General features: G+C 49.1%; 1 protein-coding gene across 3 annotated transcripts in view; it reads left to right on the top strand.

The window, feature by feature from the left end:
* The first annotated feature begins 359 nt into the window (after positions 1-359).
* SHC4 (SHC adaptor protein 4) overlaps positions 360-19,826 on the top strand; it is a 32,391-nt gene continuing 12,924 nt past the window's right edge. Inside the window, exons 1-4 of one of the 3 annotated variants that reach the window (XM_013177560.3) lie at positions 361-1,826; positions 8,904-8,974; positions 17,430-17,493; positions 18,371-18,490. In XM_013177560.3, coding sequence (XP_013033014.2) covers positions 1,248-1,826; positions 8,904-8,974; positions 17,430-17,493; positions 18,371-18,490 — 834 coding nt within the window. In that variant the 5' untranslated portion in view covers positions 361-1,247. Of the gene's footprint in view, positions 1,827-8,903; positions 8,975-17,429; positions 17,494-18,370; positions 18,491-19,826 lie in introns of all 3 variants that reach the window. The other 2 variants (XM_048052324.2, XM_048052325.2) reach the window with 2 other exon arrangements.

The raw sequence follows: 19,826 nt of genomic DNA, 5'->3' as shown, positions 1-19,826 counted from the left end.
AGTCTTTCGGGCTTCCCTGAGCAACCTGCACCCCTGCTGGCAGCAGCCGAGCCCCAGGCCCCGCTCACCTGCACGGACACCGCGGCCTCGCTCAGCCCCTCTGCGCGCATCCGGGCCGTGGAAACTGCAAGGCTGAGGCTTAAGGCTGCGGGCGGGGGGGGCGGCAGGTGCGGGGCCCCCCGGTGCCTGCATGGCAGAGGCGGGGCCGAACCAAGCCCAACGGCCCCACGGCCGCCGCTCCGCCGGGGCCGGGCCCGAACCCTGCAGCGCCCCCCGCGGGGCCCCGCCCGCTCTCCCCCTCCCCAAAACCCGCGCGCGCCAAGGGCGCGTGAGCCGGCGGCGGGCGGCGATTGGCTGCCGGCAGCACCCCAGGGGCCGCCGGGCCCGGCTGCCCGCCGAGCGCCATTCACGGCGCTGCTCGCCTGCACGCGCCGAGGCTCATTCATAAAAAAACCCAACAACTTCATTCATAAAAGCCGCGGCGGCCCCGCGCTGCGGAGCTGCTGCCTCGGGCGGGCCGGGCCGGGCCAGCACGGGATAGGAGAGCACGGGACAGGACAGCGATGGTCCCGGCGCCGGTCCCTGCGCTCCGGATTCCGGCGCTGAAGGACTTTGGAGCAAGAATTAGTGAGGGCGATGCTGAGAAGCGCTGCCGCTGCTCACACCAGTGCCTCTCTTGAAATACACCCGGCTTGCTGCTTGCCTGCCAGGCGGGAGCAATGCAGCACACGGATGCTTGCTTTTCTTTTTTTTTTTTTTTTTCCATTGGGGCAGCCGAGGTTGAAGATGCCAAGAACTGGGTACCTTCTGGGGTTCTTGCTGGTCTGAAAATGTGTTTGAGCTTGTAGCTTGTAGTCTTGCTCTGCGTTGTGTGGAATATGCTTGGGCTGCAGCCAGGACTCCGCGATCAGTGAAGCTACAACTGTGAGTCTCCAGAGCTGGCTGTGATTTTAGTGTCCGGCTTGAGGCAGGAACGAAGGCAGGTTGGGGTAGCAGCACTTTGGCTTAAGCTGTGGTGCCACCGATGTGCTTTCCTGTACACTGCTTTTATTCCTGCTTACAGAATACCAGATGTCTGTGCAGTTTTAAGCCTCGCGCATTGAGGAAAATAAGCCACTCAAGAGGGAGTCAGCAAAAATATCCAATAGGTTTCTGTTTTTAAAATTGGTTGACTTGCCTAATTTCCATATCATTTATCTACAAGAGCAATTTATGCAAAAGTGTCCAGTTACAGAACTGTCAAGGCTATGAGAGAACGCAGCCAGCAGAGCCTCAGTGGACACGTCCTGTATGTAGGACTGTTCAGACATTCAGGAATGCTGCACAGGGCTAAGTACAGCCGATTCAGGAATGACTCGATAACATCTCTAGATGAAGGCCCACAAAATACATCTTTAAACATCAAAGGTTCTTCCTCCTCTTCCCATTCTTCATCACCTAACTTGCTGGCGGAAGATGGCCTTCTGGGGCCGCAGGACACCTGCACCACCCTGTGCACGCTGATCCCCCGCATGGCGAACATTAAACTCGCCAACCCCTCCAGCCTGCCCGTGCTGAAAAGCTTCTGCCTGGGAATGAAAGAGGTGCCAAGGATTAAGCTCACGGAGTGCGTTACCATCCCCAGCAGCCCCACCTCACCCGAGATCAGCTGCCTCTCAGCATCGTACCCGCAGCCTGACCTGGACAAGCTGCACCCGGACCCAAAGCCTGCGGGGGACTGCGCCGGGCGGGGAGCGGAGGAGGCCACTCCTGCGGGCAGGCAGGATGGGGCCCTCGTGTGCAGCAGTGAGAACACGGGGGAGCCAGGTGCGACGTACAGCGTGCGGGTGAGTACTTGGCATGGGGTTGCCATTCTCTGGGGCAAACGTGGCAGGAGGCTGCACTGTGAACTCTGTGTTCCCACATCTGCAGCCCCAAGCCACTGCCCCATCCCTTGTATCTCCTGTTTCCTGATGGATGTAGGGCTATGTCATTGACGTGATGGAGTTAAAAGGAGCGGTCACCCCCAGAGCTAACACCACATCCATTTCCAAAAGAATATCCTCAGACTCTTTGAGGAACACAGCCAAGCTGCAGCTCAGACTGGGGTTGCTCTGACATAAAATGCATGTTGGAGTGGAAAGGACTGCAGTGAGGGCTTCCCAGCCCTTCCAGCAGCTCCAAGGCACCAGGTGGGTGCTGGCTGGCAGCACTGAAATGTTTGTCAGGGCGGGTTCTAGGGCCCTTGCTGTTCCCTGCAGCACCTTCCTGGGGTGCAGGGTGCCCCAGCTGCCCACCTCCTTTGGTGTTGTAGGGCTGCGTCTGATTCTCCGAGTATGGAAAACCCTGCCTGTTCCTTCATGAGACACCCTGGAATAGACTTCCTGGTTATTTCTCACACCGTGTGCTGGCACTGGTACGTGCCACCTTCTGAGCAGCAGTGGCTGCCCAAGAGGGGACCAGGTTGCCTGAATGAGTCCCTGGGCTCAGGGTTTCACTCCCTCTGCCCATGCGACACTCAGGAGCTTTCTTGTTTTCTTCTCACTGGGCTTTACGTTTCTGCATCCAGAACTGACCATTTGGAAAACCACTGCCCGTGCTCTGTGCTTGGAACGTCCAACCCTGCACACTTCAGTGCTTGTGCCTCATCTGACAAAGGCACTGCCAGGTGAAAACTGCCTGCTGCTCACATGGGGGAATTGGAGCCAGTGCGGCACAGAGAGCGTGGTCTGAAACTACTTCAGAAATACCAGCGTAATGGCTAGGCAGGCCAAAGGCTCCTGTCGCTCTGGTTTGCGTTAGTTGTGAGACTGGCACCAGCAGAAAACCAGCCATGGGAAATGGCAAATAAAGCGCTGTCGTTTGCATTTGTCTTCTTGTTAAAGACAGAAGTAGGAGAGAGCCTGCGCTTGGGGGGAGTCTCTCACGAACTGAACTATCATCGTGGTTGTCCTCTTGTGTTTATTTTTCTTTAAAGTCTAATACTTGACTTGACAGCACAAGTGCCAAACGTGGCTCCTGGTGCTGGGCTTTCGCTCAGCTGACCAGAAGTATTGTGCTGCCGAGTGGTGTCACGGTGTCGTGTCGTGGTGTCACGATGCCCAGCTTGTGGCACCTGCCTGTCCGTGATGTGGATATTGCAGCGGTCGCAACTGAGGCTTTGAAGTAGCTGCAGGGATTCAGATGCTGAGGTGCTACTGGCACAGGCGCACCTACAGAAAGAGGTTTCTGGCGCGGGGAGGAGAAGGTAACACACAGGGGGATTTCCCAGATCTCTGTGGTGGCCCAGACCCGAGAGCAGAGGTAGTGAGGTGTTACCCGCGGGGGACCACGCAAACAAAAAACGGCAGAAGGAGAAGCAAAAACAGAGCCTAGCTTCACAGGAAGGTCAAGAGATGTGGGGAAGGGGGTCATCCCCTCCTGCTGCTCCCCAGGCTGCAGTTCCAGTACGTTTTTCTGCTGGTCTTTCTGGGGTCATGATGTTTCATGGGGAAATCTCTCTGAAGGGGTTTTGCTGGCAGGGACCTCCCAGGACAGCAGGGAAATGTTTTCCTGCAGCTCTGCTGCAACTTGCTGCTGCTGCTAGGGGGATGGCGCGGGGCTGCACGAGCCAGCCCAGGAGAGCTGCAGGAGCACTGCTAATGTGCGTCAAAATGCATTGTGGCAAAACACTGTGGTTTTTCAACCAGCCCCTTTAATGACAAGCAGCTAGGTAAGGAAGCAGCTTGGGGGCTTCAGGGCCGTAGCATCACAGCAAGGGATGCTAAACTCCTTTCCCCGAGCTTCCTTTCCCCAGAGATCTTTGGCTTTAGAAGCTTGAGTGGAGTCTGAAGAGGATTTGGCACTTACAGGGAGAGCATCTGTAGGTATCTTGGAAAAACAATGATCTGCTGAAGTAACAAAAAGATCAAAAGCTGTCACCTACAGACTAGAGCGAAGCAGAAATCATCTTTCTGGGGCTGGTTTTGAGGGGTGGCGGTGACTGGATTTGTTGTATTCCCCAAGAGGCGGCTGCAGCTGTGCGGGGCAGGTGGAGATGGCCACCGGTGTCTTGGCCCCTTGTGTTTTGGCCACATGTCACCTGGGCTCTGGCAAGGATGTCGAGACCCCTGACTGTGCCTGCTCCCCTGAACCGCTCGTGTGAATAATAAAGAGCCCAAATATCGGTATTTTAACAGAGCCAGTGCAGTTATCCCCGTGCAGTTACCTTTAAAAACAGATCTTGGACTTGTGCTTGTGCTCCTCTTGCAGGAAGGATCAGCTCTGCTGGCTTGTGGCTTCAGGGCCGCAGCCGTGAATCGTGAGCCGTGGGCTCGGGGTGCTGGGACAGTGATGCTGGGCTAGGCTGGGGGCTCAGGGGTGCAGCACTCGCCGGGGCACCCCGCATCACACAGCCGTAACCGCCTCCAAGACTGATGCTCTTCTCTGGGTAATCGTTCCTTAACAGCAAACAGCACCTTCATAGCCCATGCTCATTTGCTGGGTCAGGTTCCTTTTGAACCACGTCTGTCACAGCCTGGCCCCAGTGCAGAAAGTGCTTTTTCAGCACAAAACTAAGAAGAAAGGGAAAAATGTGTTTGTGTATATTAAAAAAAAAAAAGTGTGTGCATACATTTAAAATGTGTGTGTATATATATGCGCACACACACATATATGCATTCATGAAAATTTCCCTGTTTTTTTTCTCAACACTTATTTAAAAATTGAAAACCCTTGAACGGAAGGGTCAAACTCTCCAGCAAATTTTCTGTTTAGCAAAAGCCACTCTTTGATAAAAAAGCTGCAGCTTGCTGCCCCTGAAGAAAGAGTGCTGCATGGCCAGGAGGAGTGGGACAGACCTGTCTGTCTGTCTGTCCACACGTGCTGCTAGCAGGAAGAAGATGAACACAGGACAGGCACGCAAGGCGGTCCTTCAGCAGTCGCCAGCCCCAGAAACTTCTGTAGTGCAGGAGCTTAAGCCAACACTGACAAACCAGTTTGTGGCTTTTGGTGTGTTTAATGGGCTTTTTTCTCCCATGACATTGTCCAGGCTGTTTCCCATCTCTTTCTGCTAGAGTTTTCATGCTCTCTGTCCCAGAGGGTACCAATGCCCTGCTGTGCATGGCTGCTGCCCTGGGCTGCCTTTTCCTCTCCGGTGGTTTCAGGAGGGATGGGAGAGCAGAGTTTGCTCCCAGCTCGGGGAGGGGTTGCTGCCTGCTGGGGGAAGGCAGTGTGCTTGATGCCGGGGAGCGAGGTGCTCGTATGCAGCAATTTGTGTTGCTCCCCAGCTGGCAGCCGGCCCCTCCACGACCTGGGGCACCCCATCAGAAGGAAGGGAAACGGAGGCAGAAGCGTGGTGGGATTCACGCCAGCAGCAAGTGCCAAAGTGAACCAAGCATGCCACACTCTTACTGTTAGAGGCACGGGCCATTTCTCCTTGGTGTGAGAGGCAGAGGCCAGTCTCAATTCCAGCACCACGCTCCTGCCATGTGCTGCTGGCTGCTGCTCGTTTATGCCCGGTTTCCCTTCCTGCCGGATCCATTACAAGCTCGGTGAGTTGCCCAAAAACATCACAGCAGAACACAGGCCCAGCCCTGGAAAGCAGAGAGCCCCTGCCCAGGGGCACCCCCAGGCGCTCCCCACCTGGCAGCCCTCACCCTGCAAGGAAAAAGGAGGGTAGGTGGCTCAGAAATCCTGTCCCATTACTTCAGAAGTGCCTTGTTGAAGCAGTGCTGGGAAAAGAAATGTTTGGATGGGAGTGGGATTCCTGCTATGCTCATTTGCACACAGTGCTGCTGCTTGAGATGGGTTTCTGCCCTGGCATCTGTACTGTTTTTAGGGAATTTGACTGCAGCCTAACCTACATTTGGGCAGAGGCTGTTTAGCAGCAGTGTGTTACCTCGTTGCCTCTGCTAGCAAATCCTATCACCTGGATTCCTCGTTAGATGGCTCTGGGGTCTGTAGGACCTGCCGTAGGCATTACTTATGAATTAGCGCCTGTTAACTAGTAGGTCTAATTGCACGGCTGCAGCCGTGTTGTTTAATCAGGAGCTCCGTGAGCTGCTCCCAGTATCGTTGGTGCTGGTGAATCACTGGCTGACATTTGGGCTGGAGCTGGAGCCACTGTGTTATGGAAAGGAATGAAACGAGATGTGGGGCTCTATTAGAGGGTGCCTCAAGAGCTTATTCACACGAGCCGTGCCTGGTGCATTCACATCTCCTCCCACACAGCCCTCATCCTGCCTGCAGTCACTCTCTGTCATCTCTTGCAAAGAGATGTGAAAAGATGTACATCTCCAGGAACCACCCTGCTCCCCCCTCGACCCTGCAGCATGATGAAACAGAAACATCCCCAGATCATCCTCCCCTTCAGAGCCTGAGAGACGAAGCTCCCCCAGTGCAGATGCTCTCCCCAGCCCCTGCAGGGAGACGGGGAACAGAGCTTGGCACATGTCGCCATTAGAGGAGCTGTTCCCTTGCCAGCAGGGACCAGTGAGTGTCTCCTCTCTCTCCTGAGAGCCATCGCTCATCCTGGCAAGACCTCTTGATCCCACTGCTGTCAGATCTGTGGGCTTTGGAAGGCAAAACACCTTGCTTGGACACCACACTTCATGTGCTCAGGAGCCCAGGCACGAGTCACCTTTCCCTCCCCTCTCAAACCATGGTCGAACCCTCGATACCGCTGTCCCCGTGTTACAAAAATGCCTTGCAGGTAGCTGTGGCCCCTCATGGGGCAGACGGCTCTTGTGCGGCTGAGCACTGCTGCATCTGCCTGCCCCGCTCTGGTACGTTGGTCGTGTTGCTGGTCTCTGCAGGGCCTTCTGCAGCGGGGTTAATCTTGTCCTTCTGTGTTTTTTAATTCTTCTTTCTTCCTCAGAGATGTCTTTTGTTTTCTTTAATAGGCTTCCAGTATCCCATTGTGTTTTCTAAGCTCTCCCCAGGCATCTCCCCAGCTCTGTGAGCCCGGTTTCCCCCTGCGCAGGGCTCTGTGGTTCTGCTGTACCCCTTCTGCTGGGATGGGGAGCTGCGGCTGTTACTGGCTGTGCTGGTTTAGATAACCGGTGGCAACAAAAATAAATGAGAGATGCAGTGAGGTGCCATGTTAATGCACTCCCCTACTTAGGCTTTTAAGGGGAAAAAAAAAAAGGTCTTCTGTGAATCATTGATAAGTTCAGCTTCACTAAGGGTCACTTATGCAAAAAAAACAATATCGATTTTATGTCTTTGCTTAGAGTAGCTTCCCACGCATCTGCTCAGGCTGCAGTGGGGACTCACTTATCAGCATATGACTCACCTAATCCTCTAAATCTTTCTGTTCTCAAGGAGCACCCAACCAGCTCACAGGATGCTTGACCTTATCCTGTAGGATCAGAGGTCTCTGCCATGCTATAAGCTGAGGCTCTAGACGTATTTTCCATGTTTGCTTTGTTCCCATTAAGCAGGAATATCTTTAACAAGTAAGATAGCTCTCCGAGTCCTTTACAAAGTCATTAAATGTTCATTAGGGAAGCAGTTCTGCAAACCCTTCAGATTCTTATTGATGTCCTTCCAGGGCTCTGACCTAATTCTGGAGTTCTCCCAAGGGTTGCATTGCTATTTGGAAAGAAACCAAAACAGGGATAATACCATTGTTGTGGAATCCCTGCTTGACTGCACACATACGTTCTCTTTTTAACACAGTCATTTCTGAAAATCTCCAAAGCTGAAACAGATACCTAAATCCAACCCCCCCGAATGCCCCAGCAAAAGAATCAATTCACGGGCAGCCTGGTGCAGAGGAGGTAGATACAGGGCCTTTCTCTGGACAGACAGTGCTTCCTCTGTCCATTCAAAACAAGAGGATGGAGTGTGCACATGCCTGCCTGGGATTTCCAGTCTCTCTGATGTATCCCAGAAGCTTTGACTCTCTGCAGGACAGGTCTGCAGGGGTGGGCTGTTGCTGCAGCCCACGGTCAGGATGGGATGCTCCCCAAAGCTCCATTCCCAGGCAAATATTTCATAATGGAGCAGGGGATGCCAACTGGGAAGCACAGATCTATGTCGACCCTGTGGAATGGAGACATATGAGCACTTTAATAACAGAGATGGCTATCAACAAAAATGCTGAAGGAACTAGTAAGCTATGCTTTAGGAGAGGTAAACTCAGCACATAGATTTAGCCTGGTGCACTTCATTGAGATGAAAATGTTCCACAGGTTTGTGCATAATGTCAAAGGAGTCTGGGCTCACACATCGTCACAGTCTCAATGTTTCTGAAAATTTGTCCTATGCAAATCCCAAATGAGTATAGAAAGAGCCCCCAGCTGTGCCCCATACAAGAGAAGTGTGGGACTCAGCCTCTAATTCAAAGCAGGTTGTTGGTTTATAGTGCAGGCTCTTAAGAGCTGTTACTGTGATCCTGAATTGCAACCCTACCTCCTTCATCTTCTGCAGAGGTTATTTGTCATCAGACCTGCAGCAGCATGGAGCCAGTGGTTTTCGTCATGCCTAGTAAGCTGCCCAAAGGGACGTTCAGCTCTTGTGCACAGAGGCTGAGTGCAGTGTTCCTGCAGACACCCAGGCATCCTCTGCTCGTGGGAGAATTTCACTCCAGCGTTCATGTATTCCTCCCAGCTCAGTGACACAGGCTAATCAGTGAGAATAACCTGAATTAGGAAAAAGGAAGGATTGAATTTTGTGTATCCAGAGTGCTTTACCTCTTCTTTTTTGTGCTATGTTGTTGAAGTTGCTGATATCTTCATTGCTGTTCTGTACACTTTTCAGTAAAACTAGATAGGTTTAGGAAGTTGCTTTAGAATGGCTGATTTGATTTTCCATTTAGACTCTGATTCTGCATATAGTCAGTGGACTGAAATCACATTTGCTTTCTTCTGTGACCCTCCTCTTGCCTGTTTTGCAGATATAAACACAGTCATCATTTCTCTCTGTCTCTTTGTTTTCCCTAGTACATGGGCTGCATTGAAGTGCTGCAGTCAATGAGGTCCCTGGACTTTGGCACACGAACGCAGGTCACCAGGTAGGCACTGTCAAACTGAAATTCAGCACAAGAATTAAAAGCCTGAGTGCTGATTTCTATACAAAGCCACAGGCTCATGCCAAGCTCATATACTCTTTTGAATAGGAGTTTGCATGCTTTGTTTTTCTTTTTCCCAAGTGATGACTTGAAATATTTGATCATTACAATAGGCTATTTGCATTGGGGACTGAATTGTTTCAGCCACAGACCTCATTTCTCTCTCAGTTCTTGCTTTGGATGCAGAGAGAATGCCCCTGCAGTCGCAGCACGGTACAGACATCCCCAGCGACTTGGGTTCTGGCGGCAGCCAGGCCGTGAGCGTGGGCTCAGCACTGCCCCTTGGCTCACCCAGGGTGCAGGGTGAATTTGTGGGTGCCGCTACAGCCCCGCTGCTGCTGTGGGTGGCCAAGGCAGTGAGCCTGGGTGCTCACAGGCATCTCTTCTGCTGCCTTCTCTCTGCTTCACACCTGATGCAGAGTGGCTAATGAATTTTTGTCAGATGTGACATTGCTTGGCCCTGTTTGCACCAAGGCCAGGCTCAGCTGGAAGTGGAGACACAGGGAAAACATGCTGAAATGCAGTCATTTCCAGCAGTACTTTGAGCCTAAGCTTCCAGGCTGCAAATCAGAAAAAGATGAATATTTTGGTCTCAGATACAATGGAAATTAGTTTAAACATGAAATATTTTGGTGGTCTTTAAAGAAGCTTGCTACTTCTGCTGCAGATTGCATCGCTGCCAGTCGTTGGGTGTAGACTATCAATATATGCATGTGTGGGGTTGTTGAAACGTCCTGTCAGGAACAGAACAGCCCAGCTTTATTTTTACCCATATAGTCCTTGTGTCTGTAAGTGCGTGCAATAGTGCTTTTCCAAAGAAACACCTTCTTCCCAGCTCAGAGCTGCGTGCTGCTGGGGTGCACTCATGGTCCTGCAGCATGGCTCCCAGCACCCTGGCCCCTGTGCCTCCAAATGCCTCTTGGAGGGCTGTCTGCATGCAGAGTATTTTTGCCCTGCCTTGGATGTGTTCCCTCCTCCCCTCAGCCATTTTTCTGGCATGGCTCATGCTGAGGATGCCAGAAGTGTGGTTTAGGCTTCTTGTGGCTGCCCAGCTCTTCCTTCCTGCTGGCAGATGATTTACAGATGCTCTTTTGCTTCCTGAAGTGTTCATATCAAACTGTCTGGAGACAGGAATGGAGCACGAAGAGATAAGCGTTAAACTTCTACCTATTGGCTCCCTGAGTTATCAGCTAAAATGAAGAAACAGAAAAACTGGAGTCCTTAAATGCCTATATATTGCACTCAATCAGCAGTTGTTGACAATTAAAATCAGCACAAGCACACACTCACCCAGTTCCTGCACGTGTGTACAAAGAAGTGCCTGAGATACAAATATATGTCCCTCACCCTAATTGTTTACTGACCAAAACCAGAAATGTGGTATTTTTTTGCCCAGAGTAATCAGGCTGGCGTGTTCAGACCCACTCGTATTCATCAACAGCATCAGCCAGAAAGTGAGGTTATCTCCTGTTTGTAAGATATTGACTCTGTGTGTTGCTAGACTTACAAAACAGAGATTTGGACGGTTTGTCTGGAAAATAATGAGTATGAATTACTGCCTAAAGAGAAGTTGCCAACTTAAATTTGGCCCAAATAATAAGGTTTTGTTAACCAGGGCTATGTGAAAACTTAACAATGGAAATATTTCCATCACCTAAAAAAAATGCCACTGCTGACCTTAAGAGGCTCTTTTGTGTATGAGAAATTCAAAATTAAACTGTTTGCAAACTGAATGTTGAAGTGCTGAGCTCATGCATGTGAACTTTAAAGTTTGATCGATTACAAACTAAGTGACAATAGCATTGATTATTCTATTGTTCTCCCAGGCGAGTAACTTTATAGATGGCCTGCTCAATACAACAACCAAAGACTTATTGGAAATTGTTCCATTTTAATAATCTGTGTTATTTGTACTGGGGGAAAACCATATTTTTCTCTGATGGCATTTCAGTAAACAAAGGGCCATGCTCTGTTTTAAAGCGATGCAGACAAGATCTCTAATTATGTCTCTTCCCTGTCCTGCTGCATGTCTATTTGCATTCTTAGTCTCCTGATCTCTAAAATTAAAGCTATTTTTTACCTACCTCACATGCATGTTGGAAAAATCAACAAGCTGATGTTTGTCGAAGTGCTGTGAGGAGTCAAAGGAGTTGAGTGTGAAGGATTTATTTTCCAGTTTATTGCCATACTTGCACTTTCAGAGTCACTTACCAGAGATGGTAAGAACTGGGGCTTCCAAAATGTGTTCTGTCTGGGCACATAAGTGTGATGTTTCAGGCAGCATGCAGACCTACCACCCGTACGGCTGACCTGGAGAGGTCCTTCAGACCTGGCATGGGGCTGGGGAAGGTAGAAGTGGCCTCCCCAGCACTGTGAATGACTTGTGAGACCGTAGGGGCCTTCAGGCTGAATGACCGCAGCACAGCAAGGGAAGAGCCAGGCACTGGGGTGCTCTTTACCCTTGGCCCTGGCAGTTGTGTGGTGAGGAGCTTGGCAGAGGAGGTTTCGCTGCAGCAGTTTTCTCTTCTAGCTTTCTGACAGTCTGCAACCCAAATTAGCAGGTTAATGCAGTACTGAGATGCTGCCCTCACCTGTGGTGCAGGAGAGCTGCAGTCTGGGCTGGTGACTTCTGGCAGACAGGCTGGTCCAAGCACTGGGGTGACAACATCCTGAAGTCCTGCAGCTAAAGCTCACAGAACTCACCCGCCAGTGCTGCAAGACCTAATGACAAGGGTGGGTGGCTCTGAATCATCTCGCTGTGATGTATACCTCGCTGTTGTCCATTGTGGGAAAATATAATCCAGATTGAGATGAATTTAAGAAAGTCCCTGCTCCCTTCTGCACCAGTTGAATCAGCTGGTTTTAAATCCAGTCTGTAGTAAACTCAGGGTCATTTGCATTCAGCTGAAGCCTTGCTGGGGTGGGCTAGACCCACATGTAGCACTGCTGAGTGCTGTGCAGGGAGACACCATGTCAAAACCAGCCACGAGTTGTGTGCTTGGTTCCCAGGGCTACGATGTGGAGCTGATGCTGTCGATTTTCCAGGTCAGCCCTGCCCAGGCGGTTTGCTGACATCTTCACTGTGCCACACATCTTTGTTTAACCAGGGGGTGGGAGACTCATCATAGCACTCTCTTGCTCTTATTATATCCCTTCCGTTTCTCAGAAATGTGTGATCCCAAGTTACATGGAGATGACAAGAGCAATGCCAACAAATAACAGTAAGGGTAGCAGGCTCCTCTGCTCGAGAGACTTTTTATTTTTAAGGGTGTGTCCTGGTTCCAGTTAGGACAGAGTTAAGTAGCTCATAGTAGCTGGTAGGGTGCTATGTTTTGGATTAGGATGAGAAGAGCGCTGATAACATGCTGATGTTTTAATTGTTGCAGAGCAGTGTTTACACCAGGCCAAGGACTTTTCGGCTTCTTGCTCTGTCCTGCCAGCGAGCAGGCTGGGGGTGCAGCAGGAGCTGGGAGGGGACAGACCCAGGACAGCTGACCCAAACTGGCCAAAGGGTTATTCCATACCATCTGACCTCATGCTAAACAATATATAGGGGTGGCTGGCCGGGGTGGGGGGGCCGGCTGCTCGGGAATAGGCTGGGCATCGGTCAGCGGGTGGTGAGCAATTGCGTTGTGCATCACTTGTTTTCTTACACATTATTATTGTTAATACTATTATCATTATCACTATTATTATTATTATTGTTATTATTATATTCCTTATATTCCTTATATTCCTGTCTTAATAAACTGTCTTTATCTCAACTCACCGGCTTCACTTTCCCGTTTCTCTCCCCCATCCCAGAGAGGGAGGGGGGAGGGTGAGCGAACGGCTGTGTGGTGTTTAGCTGCCAGCCGGGTTAAACCACAACAGGGTGTTTATTGTGAGCACGCCGTGCTTGCTGCTGACAGCACGAGGCGCTGGGGCTGGAGCCCCTGTACTGTGGAGGTGGCAGCTCTGCCGGTCCCACGCCTGCACTGGACCCTGACCTGTCCTCCCCTTGTCCAGCCCCTTGGCTTTTTTCCTTTTACACATCTTCCAGTTCTGTTAAATCAAGCTTGGTGTCTGGACATTTATGGGAAAGGGGATTCTGTATCCCAGGTCAGGGCACTGACTTGCAAACTTGGAAGTGGTCAGGCAGCGAGGCTGGGGCGAGGGGTGTCTGAAATGGGCTGGTGGGGCAGCCGGTCGAAGAAGGCTGACTTTGTTTGGGAGATTAATTTCAACTTTGTTGAGACACACAATCCCCTTCTGTTAGATAGTGTAGGCAGAGCCCTTGATGCTTAAAAGCAAATCTTCAGCAGCATGCTTACTTGCTTACATCAGCCCCTCGCTCTTCTTTTGCTCTCATTTGGGGAAATAATCAACAAAGCGTCTCTCTGTCAGCGCTGTGCTTCCCCTCCTGCACGCACACTCGAAGGAGCATCTGTGGTGGGGCTTATTCCAGAGGTGCAGGCCCAGAGAAGAAGTCTGGATTTGACTGTACAGCTGAGCTGATTTAAAGGTTACGGGTGCCAAAAATGGGGGTGACAAGGGCCACAGAGCCCTTGGGCCTGGGCGAGCAACCACAAGTCCCCTCTGTCCTCGGCTTCTGCAGCACCCACTGGCTGTAAGGGGTTGTGGTGCTGGTCCAGCCCAGCCCCGGAGCTGTGGAGCTGACCATGGCTGCTTGCTCAGGAGCTGACCCAAATCTCTCCCTTTTGTTATGGAAAGCAAAAACTTTCCGTGCAAATTACCAGTGGTTGGTTTATGGTTTCTGCACGGGCACCACAAGACTGACAGACAGTGATGCCACTTCACATGGCAAGAGATGCCTGAGGTGTCGAGGAGCAAGGTTTTCTTAGCCTAAGCCGAGAAGAACGATTTAAATTCCTCACAGCTCTCCTGATTTCATTCTGTGGCTCCCAGGGTCAAGAGGAATTGCCACAGAGTATGGCAGTGGAGTTATCTAATTCAGTGTGATTTAAAAGAAAAACAAACAAACAAACCCAAAGTGCTTTGCTTTGGGATGAGTGACAAGGAGGAGAGAAATGAAAAGCAGCAACATGACTGGAATAACAACATGACTGGAATGGCAAGTGTAAAATGGACAAGCAAATGCCTGAACGCATGAAGCTGCACATTCATCTGAGAACAAGATTAACTACAAGGCCTACACAGGTCTATGCCGTCTGGCAGATCTGAAAGCAGAGACTTGCCCAAGCAAGTGACTGAAAACGAACAGCTGTACGAAGGAGTTAATAGCAGGTTTACAGGAAGAAGGCACAGATACAGAAAATCCTATTTCAGTTTATCACGGTTATTTCCAGAGTTTCTTTTCTTCCTAGTGTGCAGTTTCCAGGTCAGGTCTGCCTGCCCCATAGGAGTGACTGAAATGTAGAGGTGTTCAGTTATAGCAGCAAGGTGTTATCAAATGGCTGCTCCTCACATCTTTAAAATAATATTTGAGGTTTGTTAGATCATCTGGAAAACCATCCAGAGATACATAGGAAGGAATAGCTGTGAGAAGATGACTTCCCCTACTAAAGAGAGGAAATAGAAACTATTAAGTAGAAATGAGTTGCCTATGTTTTTGTTCCTGTTTGCTGGACAATTGCTTCAGAGCAGGGTGAAGTGGGCAGTGACAAGATGTGCTTGTAGCAGAATGGAATCCGCTGTGGACAGCTTTGCCTGCAACTACTTTTTCCGCACAGGCTGCTTGAAGCATGCAGGAACTCATTTGTCACCAAAATAGAAGACTTCCCTGTTTTTCCAATTTTTTCGGTATCTGGTTTTCTTTCTAGGTAGAGCTAGACTTGAAGGCTCCAGGTAGCCTTAATGTCTTGGCTCTAATTTTAATTTCCTTTAATATTGAATGAGAAGATGAGCTCTCATTTTCCAAACGAATCATTGGAATCTGCAAGATCATCCTGCAGGATGCCGTTCCCATTTTGTTTAGCTTTGGCCTTTCTATGGGTAACACTGAAATAAAAAAGGAGCTAAATGAGGGATGCCAGGATTTCATTTCAAAAGCATATTTTTAGTTGTGCAGGGGGAAATGCTTTGCTTTGAAAGGGTAAAAAAAGGCTGTGTTTGTAAACTGAATCTGAAACATCTTGTGTAGCCCACTATAATGCTCGTCTTCTTCCCTGCTGGTTTCACTCAGAACATATTCACTACATTTTTGTTACTTTGCCCTTGGTGAGGTCTCCAGGTTCTCAGGACTTTGTCTGACAGGAAGACTCCATTTAATATCAGCAATCTCCAGTGCTTTATGCTCACATAATTCAGCAACATCTGTGGGGCACCATGCTGGGGCCAGCAGAGATGCCAGGGGTCAGCGGCGCCATGCTGGGTGCTTGCGGCCCACCCCTGCTCCTCAGGCCCAGCACAGGCCCCAGGCTGACTGTGCTGCTTGGGATGTACCTGGCTGGGAGCCTCCTGTCCCGGCTCTGTCTCTGGCAATTTTTAGCCTTTCTGAAGGAAACTTTCTCTGGAATTAAAGCCCAGCAGCGTGTTCCACCCACACACCCGCCAGTATCTGAAAATAGACGGACTTTCTTAACTAGCTTGTTTCCTAATTAGCTCGTTGGGTAATAACGCAGTAAAATAAGCAAAAAATTAAACAAATTAATTCCTTTCCCCTCAAGCATTAAATGAAATCCAAACCCTTGAAAGCCCAAGTCTGAACTCAGGCCAAGGCGGCCCATACAGGAGGTACAGCGTGAAGCGCTGGCTGCGGGATGGGGCTGAGGGATGCCCCCCACACCCCCGGCACAGGTCCCGGGTGGCCAGAAGGGTTACGGGCTGCAGGCCAGACCCTGCACGGTGGCTTTGTGCTGTTAGCAGTGTGTCTGGCTCCCCAGGACATCGTCCAAGGGAAAATTTGGAAAATGGAAAATTTGCGCCAGTAACACCTGCGATTGCTGGATTATCAAGATAAGGCTATCGGGTTGGATCCTGGAATTCGTGGCATGCTGCAGCAGACCTGGCCTTTCCTTATCTCCAGGATGTCCAGGAAAGTTAAGGAAATCTGCTAAGCACATCCCAACCCAGTCAGTCACCATTTTTCCATTGGCTTCAAAACAGTAAGTGTCAGTCAGGGAAAAGTCTATGGCTGCCAATAAAAGATTTTTTTCCCAGCTGCCATGCTAACCTCCATCAGGACTGTTGAGTGCTCTATATGTGCTCTATATGTGGAAACCAGTCACCTGACTGATTGTATATCAGAACTTGCTTTCATGAAGTGTGGGAAATAGATGCAGCACGACACTTGGTTATATTGAGTAATTTAGCTGTCTCTGATACAGACCATTGGTACTTTATGCCTTACGCTTCTGTTTTCCTAAGTAAGAAGCACCACAGAGATGACTGTGTGTCTGGGAAAGGACATCTGATTTGGGAAATACCTGCTAGAGATGGAAAGATATGAAACTGAGACCTCAGATTTGGAAAAGAAGTTGCGAAGCTGATTACAGCACCAAACTTCTCCCCTGAACCATGACTTTCCAAAACACTATGATAAAACCCCTTGCCTACGAGAAGTGGCCTTGAAATCCAGCTTCAGCTGAGCAAACCATGCACCTGCACCTTAAAAAGGGAAAGATTTATGCAGTATTCCCCGAGAAAAGCCTTCTGCATGGAGGGATACAGAACTGTTGACAGCAACACTCAAAGATCTTTTTTTTGTGTGCATGTATATGTCTAACCAGTGGTTTGACCAAGAATGTCACAGTTTGGCAAAGAGATGTGTTATCAGCAGCCCAGGTACCAAATCCTGGAATGACTGTCACGCCTAGCAAGGGCAGTGCTGGGAAATGTCCATGCATAACTCCCAAACAGGGTAGGCTGGGAAGCAAGAATGTTCCTGTGAGAGAAAAGTGTGGGAAATTGGCTGAAGTGCAGATGAAATATTTATTTTTTTTAAAGAGAACCCCCAAACACCAGGAAGCCTATAAGAGCACCCAGCTGGCCTCACTCAGCACACCCCTGGTGCTCTAAATAAAATGGATTAAGGCAGGTAGGAGCCCTCCCTGCCAATAAGAGCCCTGCCAACCTTACTGAGAAAAAGGACTTGAAGGCATGAGGTCCTTGGAGTTTCATTGTGGTTAGCTGATTTTATTTTATTTTTTTTAAACAAATAATTTTCATTAGGTGACGCTGGTACATTTTGTGAAGAAAAAGAATCAACCCAAAGCAGGCTGTTGAATTATTGTGTTTCATTAAATACTTTTTTTTTTTTTTTTCCTTTTTTAACACTGGGAGGGATAAAAATGGAAAAACAACTGTGAAAGGCTTTCCGGAAGATTTAAGTGTTTCTAAGTGGAATTATAACAATAAATCACAAGGTTGCTGGCCCTGTTACAGCTGATGCATGTTAAATGATCCAACAGTTTGTGCTGTATTTTTCTATTTGTAGGGAAGCAATAAGTCGACTGTGTGAAGCCGTATCAGGTACAAATGGAGCGATAAAGAAGCGGAAGGTAAATACAGTTTTAGCTGAATGATTATTTTTTTATATCTGCTTCTGATAAGCCTGATACATGATTCCCCAACAGGATTCAGCCCATGGTGGAGTGCATGTTAATTCATCTGAGCTTGGTATAACACAAAAGCGTTTGTAGCAGGATGCATAGCCTGCTTGTTCTGGGTGCTCAGGTTGCGCTGGACCTCTTCTCACCAGGGTTAGTGCTCTGCCCAGCGCTCCTGTTCCTACCAGCCTTTGCAGTGCTCAGTGCTTAGCAAATCCTAGGTTCTGGCAGGTAAGATGTAGGAGGTCTTTTGAATAGTGAAAGGGAGGTCCTTCACTGGAGGAATACCCGATTTTTATTTATATTGAAAAAAATAAGCACAATGAGAAAGGCAGTGTTTAATGGGCCTGTCATTTATTTAATAGCTGGCATGCAGAGGGGGTCAATGCAAGTGGCTGCTGTGGGGCAGTGTTCACGGGAGGTTATTGGTTTCCTTGTGTAACCGTGGAGCTCAAGGTGAACCAACATGCTCCTGAAAAATGAATGCATGAGAGAGTGTCTTGATTTACTCCGAAACACTTCATCCTCAGGAAACGAAGCGGAGTTTGGTGGGAAAGTTACACATTCTGAGCTCCTGAGCCAGCTATAATATTTAGCTCCCTGGGTTTTTGTTTCTTTAACACTTTTCCACATTATTGACATAATAAACATGTACATGAGTCATACTCAAAGCTGATATTTGTTAGAAAGTCTACTTGTGTTTGATCATGACATTATCCCTGTTCCCTTTAAATTCTCAACAAAATGCTATAAAATCTACTTGACTCTGATATACTTCTGCCCCTGACAAACCCAGTTGACAGTCTCTTTCTTTTGTTTATGTTCAAAGCCTCCAGTTAAGTTTCTGTCTCCTGTACTTGGCAAAAGTAACCTTCAGTTTTCTGGCATGAATATAAAGCTGACCATTTCAACAAACAGCCTCACGTTGATTAATGTTGACACACAGCAGGTAGGATACATGTAAATCAGTGTCCTTCTCTCTGTGCTACCATATTCTCCTCTTTTTGTGATATCTGTAAGAAAGGCTGGGTGCTTGAGTGGAAAGCAGCACCCTCTAGTCTTCCCATGTATGCCTGATAAAGCTGAACTGTGTGATTCCTCTGAATTTAAAAATTAGAGTATTTTGGAGGAATTCAAGATATGGCACATGCTCTTTTTGTTTGTGATAGTGTCCTTTGTGCCCAGGGATCTCTAAGCACTTGGCAAACTGTTTCTCTCCATGTGTCACTGTCTGTACTGTGCCTAATAAACAAGGCACTAGTCCTGACTGGAGTTTCTGACAAATCCTAGGGGAAAGAAAAAATTGACATAAATTATGAGTCAGAGCTTGGCTTTGCAGTGGTTCAAAGCTATTTTACAGCTGGGTAATATATGTGCATATATCAGTTACACTACACAGATTCCCTGGGCTCTGTTGAGGCATGTTCCTGAGAGCCTGGGTCTGCCCTGGGACTGGGGCGTGCACCCTTCGTGGCAGATGCAGCTGGGAGCTTCGCGTTGCCCACCTAATTCCTCCTTCAGCTGCTGGCTTCAGCTCCCAGCATGATCTCACCCAGGGCCAGCAGCGGGTTTCCTTCCAAGCTGGAGCAGGGGAGCATCGGGGAGGTAGTTTTGATTCACTGACTCTAAGGACCTGTTGCACGGCCCCGAGGCCAGGCCGAGCATCGGGCAGCTCTTGGGACTTTCCTGCAGCACTGAGCTCTCCTGTGCTAGGAGGAGCAAGGGTCCATGGCCTGAGGCTTCCCCTCCTTTCAGCTATAGCAGCAAAGGGCTTCCCTATGCCAGACAAAGCTCTGGGGGCTGGCAGCTAACGTATGGCCTTCTAAGCTGTTCCTGTTTGATACAGGACTAAACCGGACAGACGGATCTCTTTGCAAATGCACTCGCGTGCCCTGTTGCTGCAGATGGGGGTGTTCGGGGGACTGTCTTAAAGCTCTTTCTAGATCTTTTCTTGCTATGCCTTTGCAAGTTGGAAATCCTGTTTATTCCGTTCCTGCACTGCTGCCATATTTCATTGTGTTCCCACTTGTGTAATCTTGTGCACTTGATTTTATAATAAATTGCAGTTTGTCTCCAGAGATGAGGTAGTGTTTGAAATGAAGAAAAGTTGATGCATGATCTGGCCACCAACATTTCTACCAGATAACAGTTTGGTGCTAGTGCTGAGAGAGAACGTGATCAGAGTATCAGTATTTGTACTGTTACTGTCAGTTACTGTTTGTAAAAATGCAACTGTTATATACTTCATGCATTTAAACAAAAATTTTGGTCATTTTAAACTGAAT

This window comes from Anser cygnoides, chromosome 11 (assembly GCF_040182565.1).
Source record: "Anser cygnoides isolate HZ-2024a breed goose chromosome 11, Taihu_goose_T2T_genome, whole genome shotgun sequence".
In the NCBI taxonomy this organism is placed as follows: domain Eukaryota; kingdom Metazoa; phylum Chordata; class Aves; order Anseriformes; family Anatidae; genus Anser; species Anser cygnoides.
This window is presented reverse-complemented; position numbering and strand designations above follow the sequence as displayed.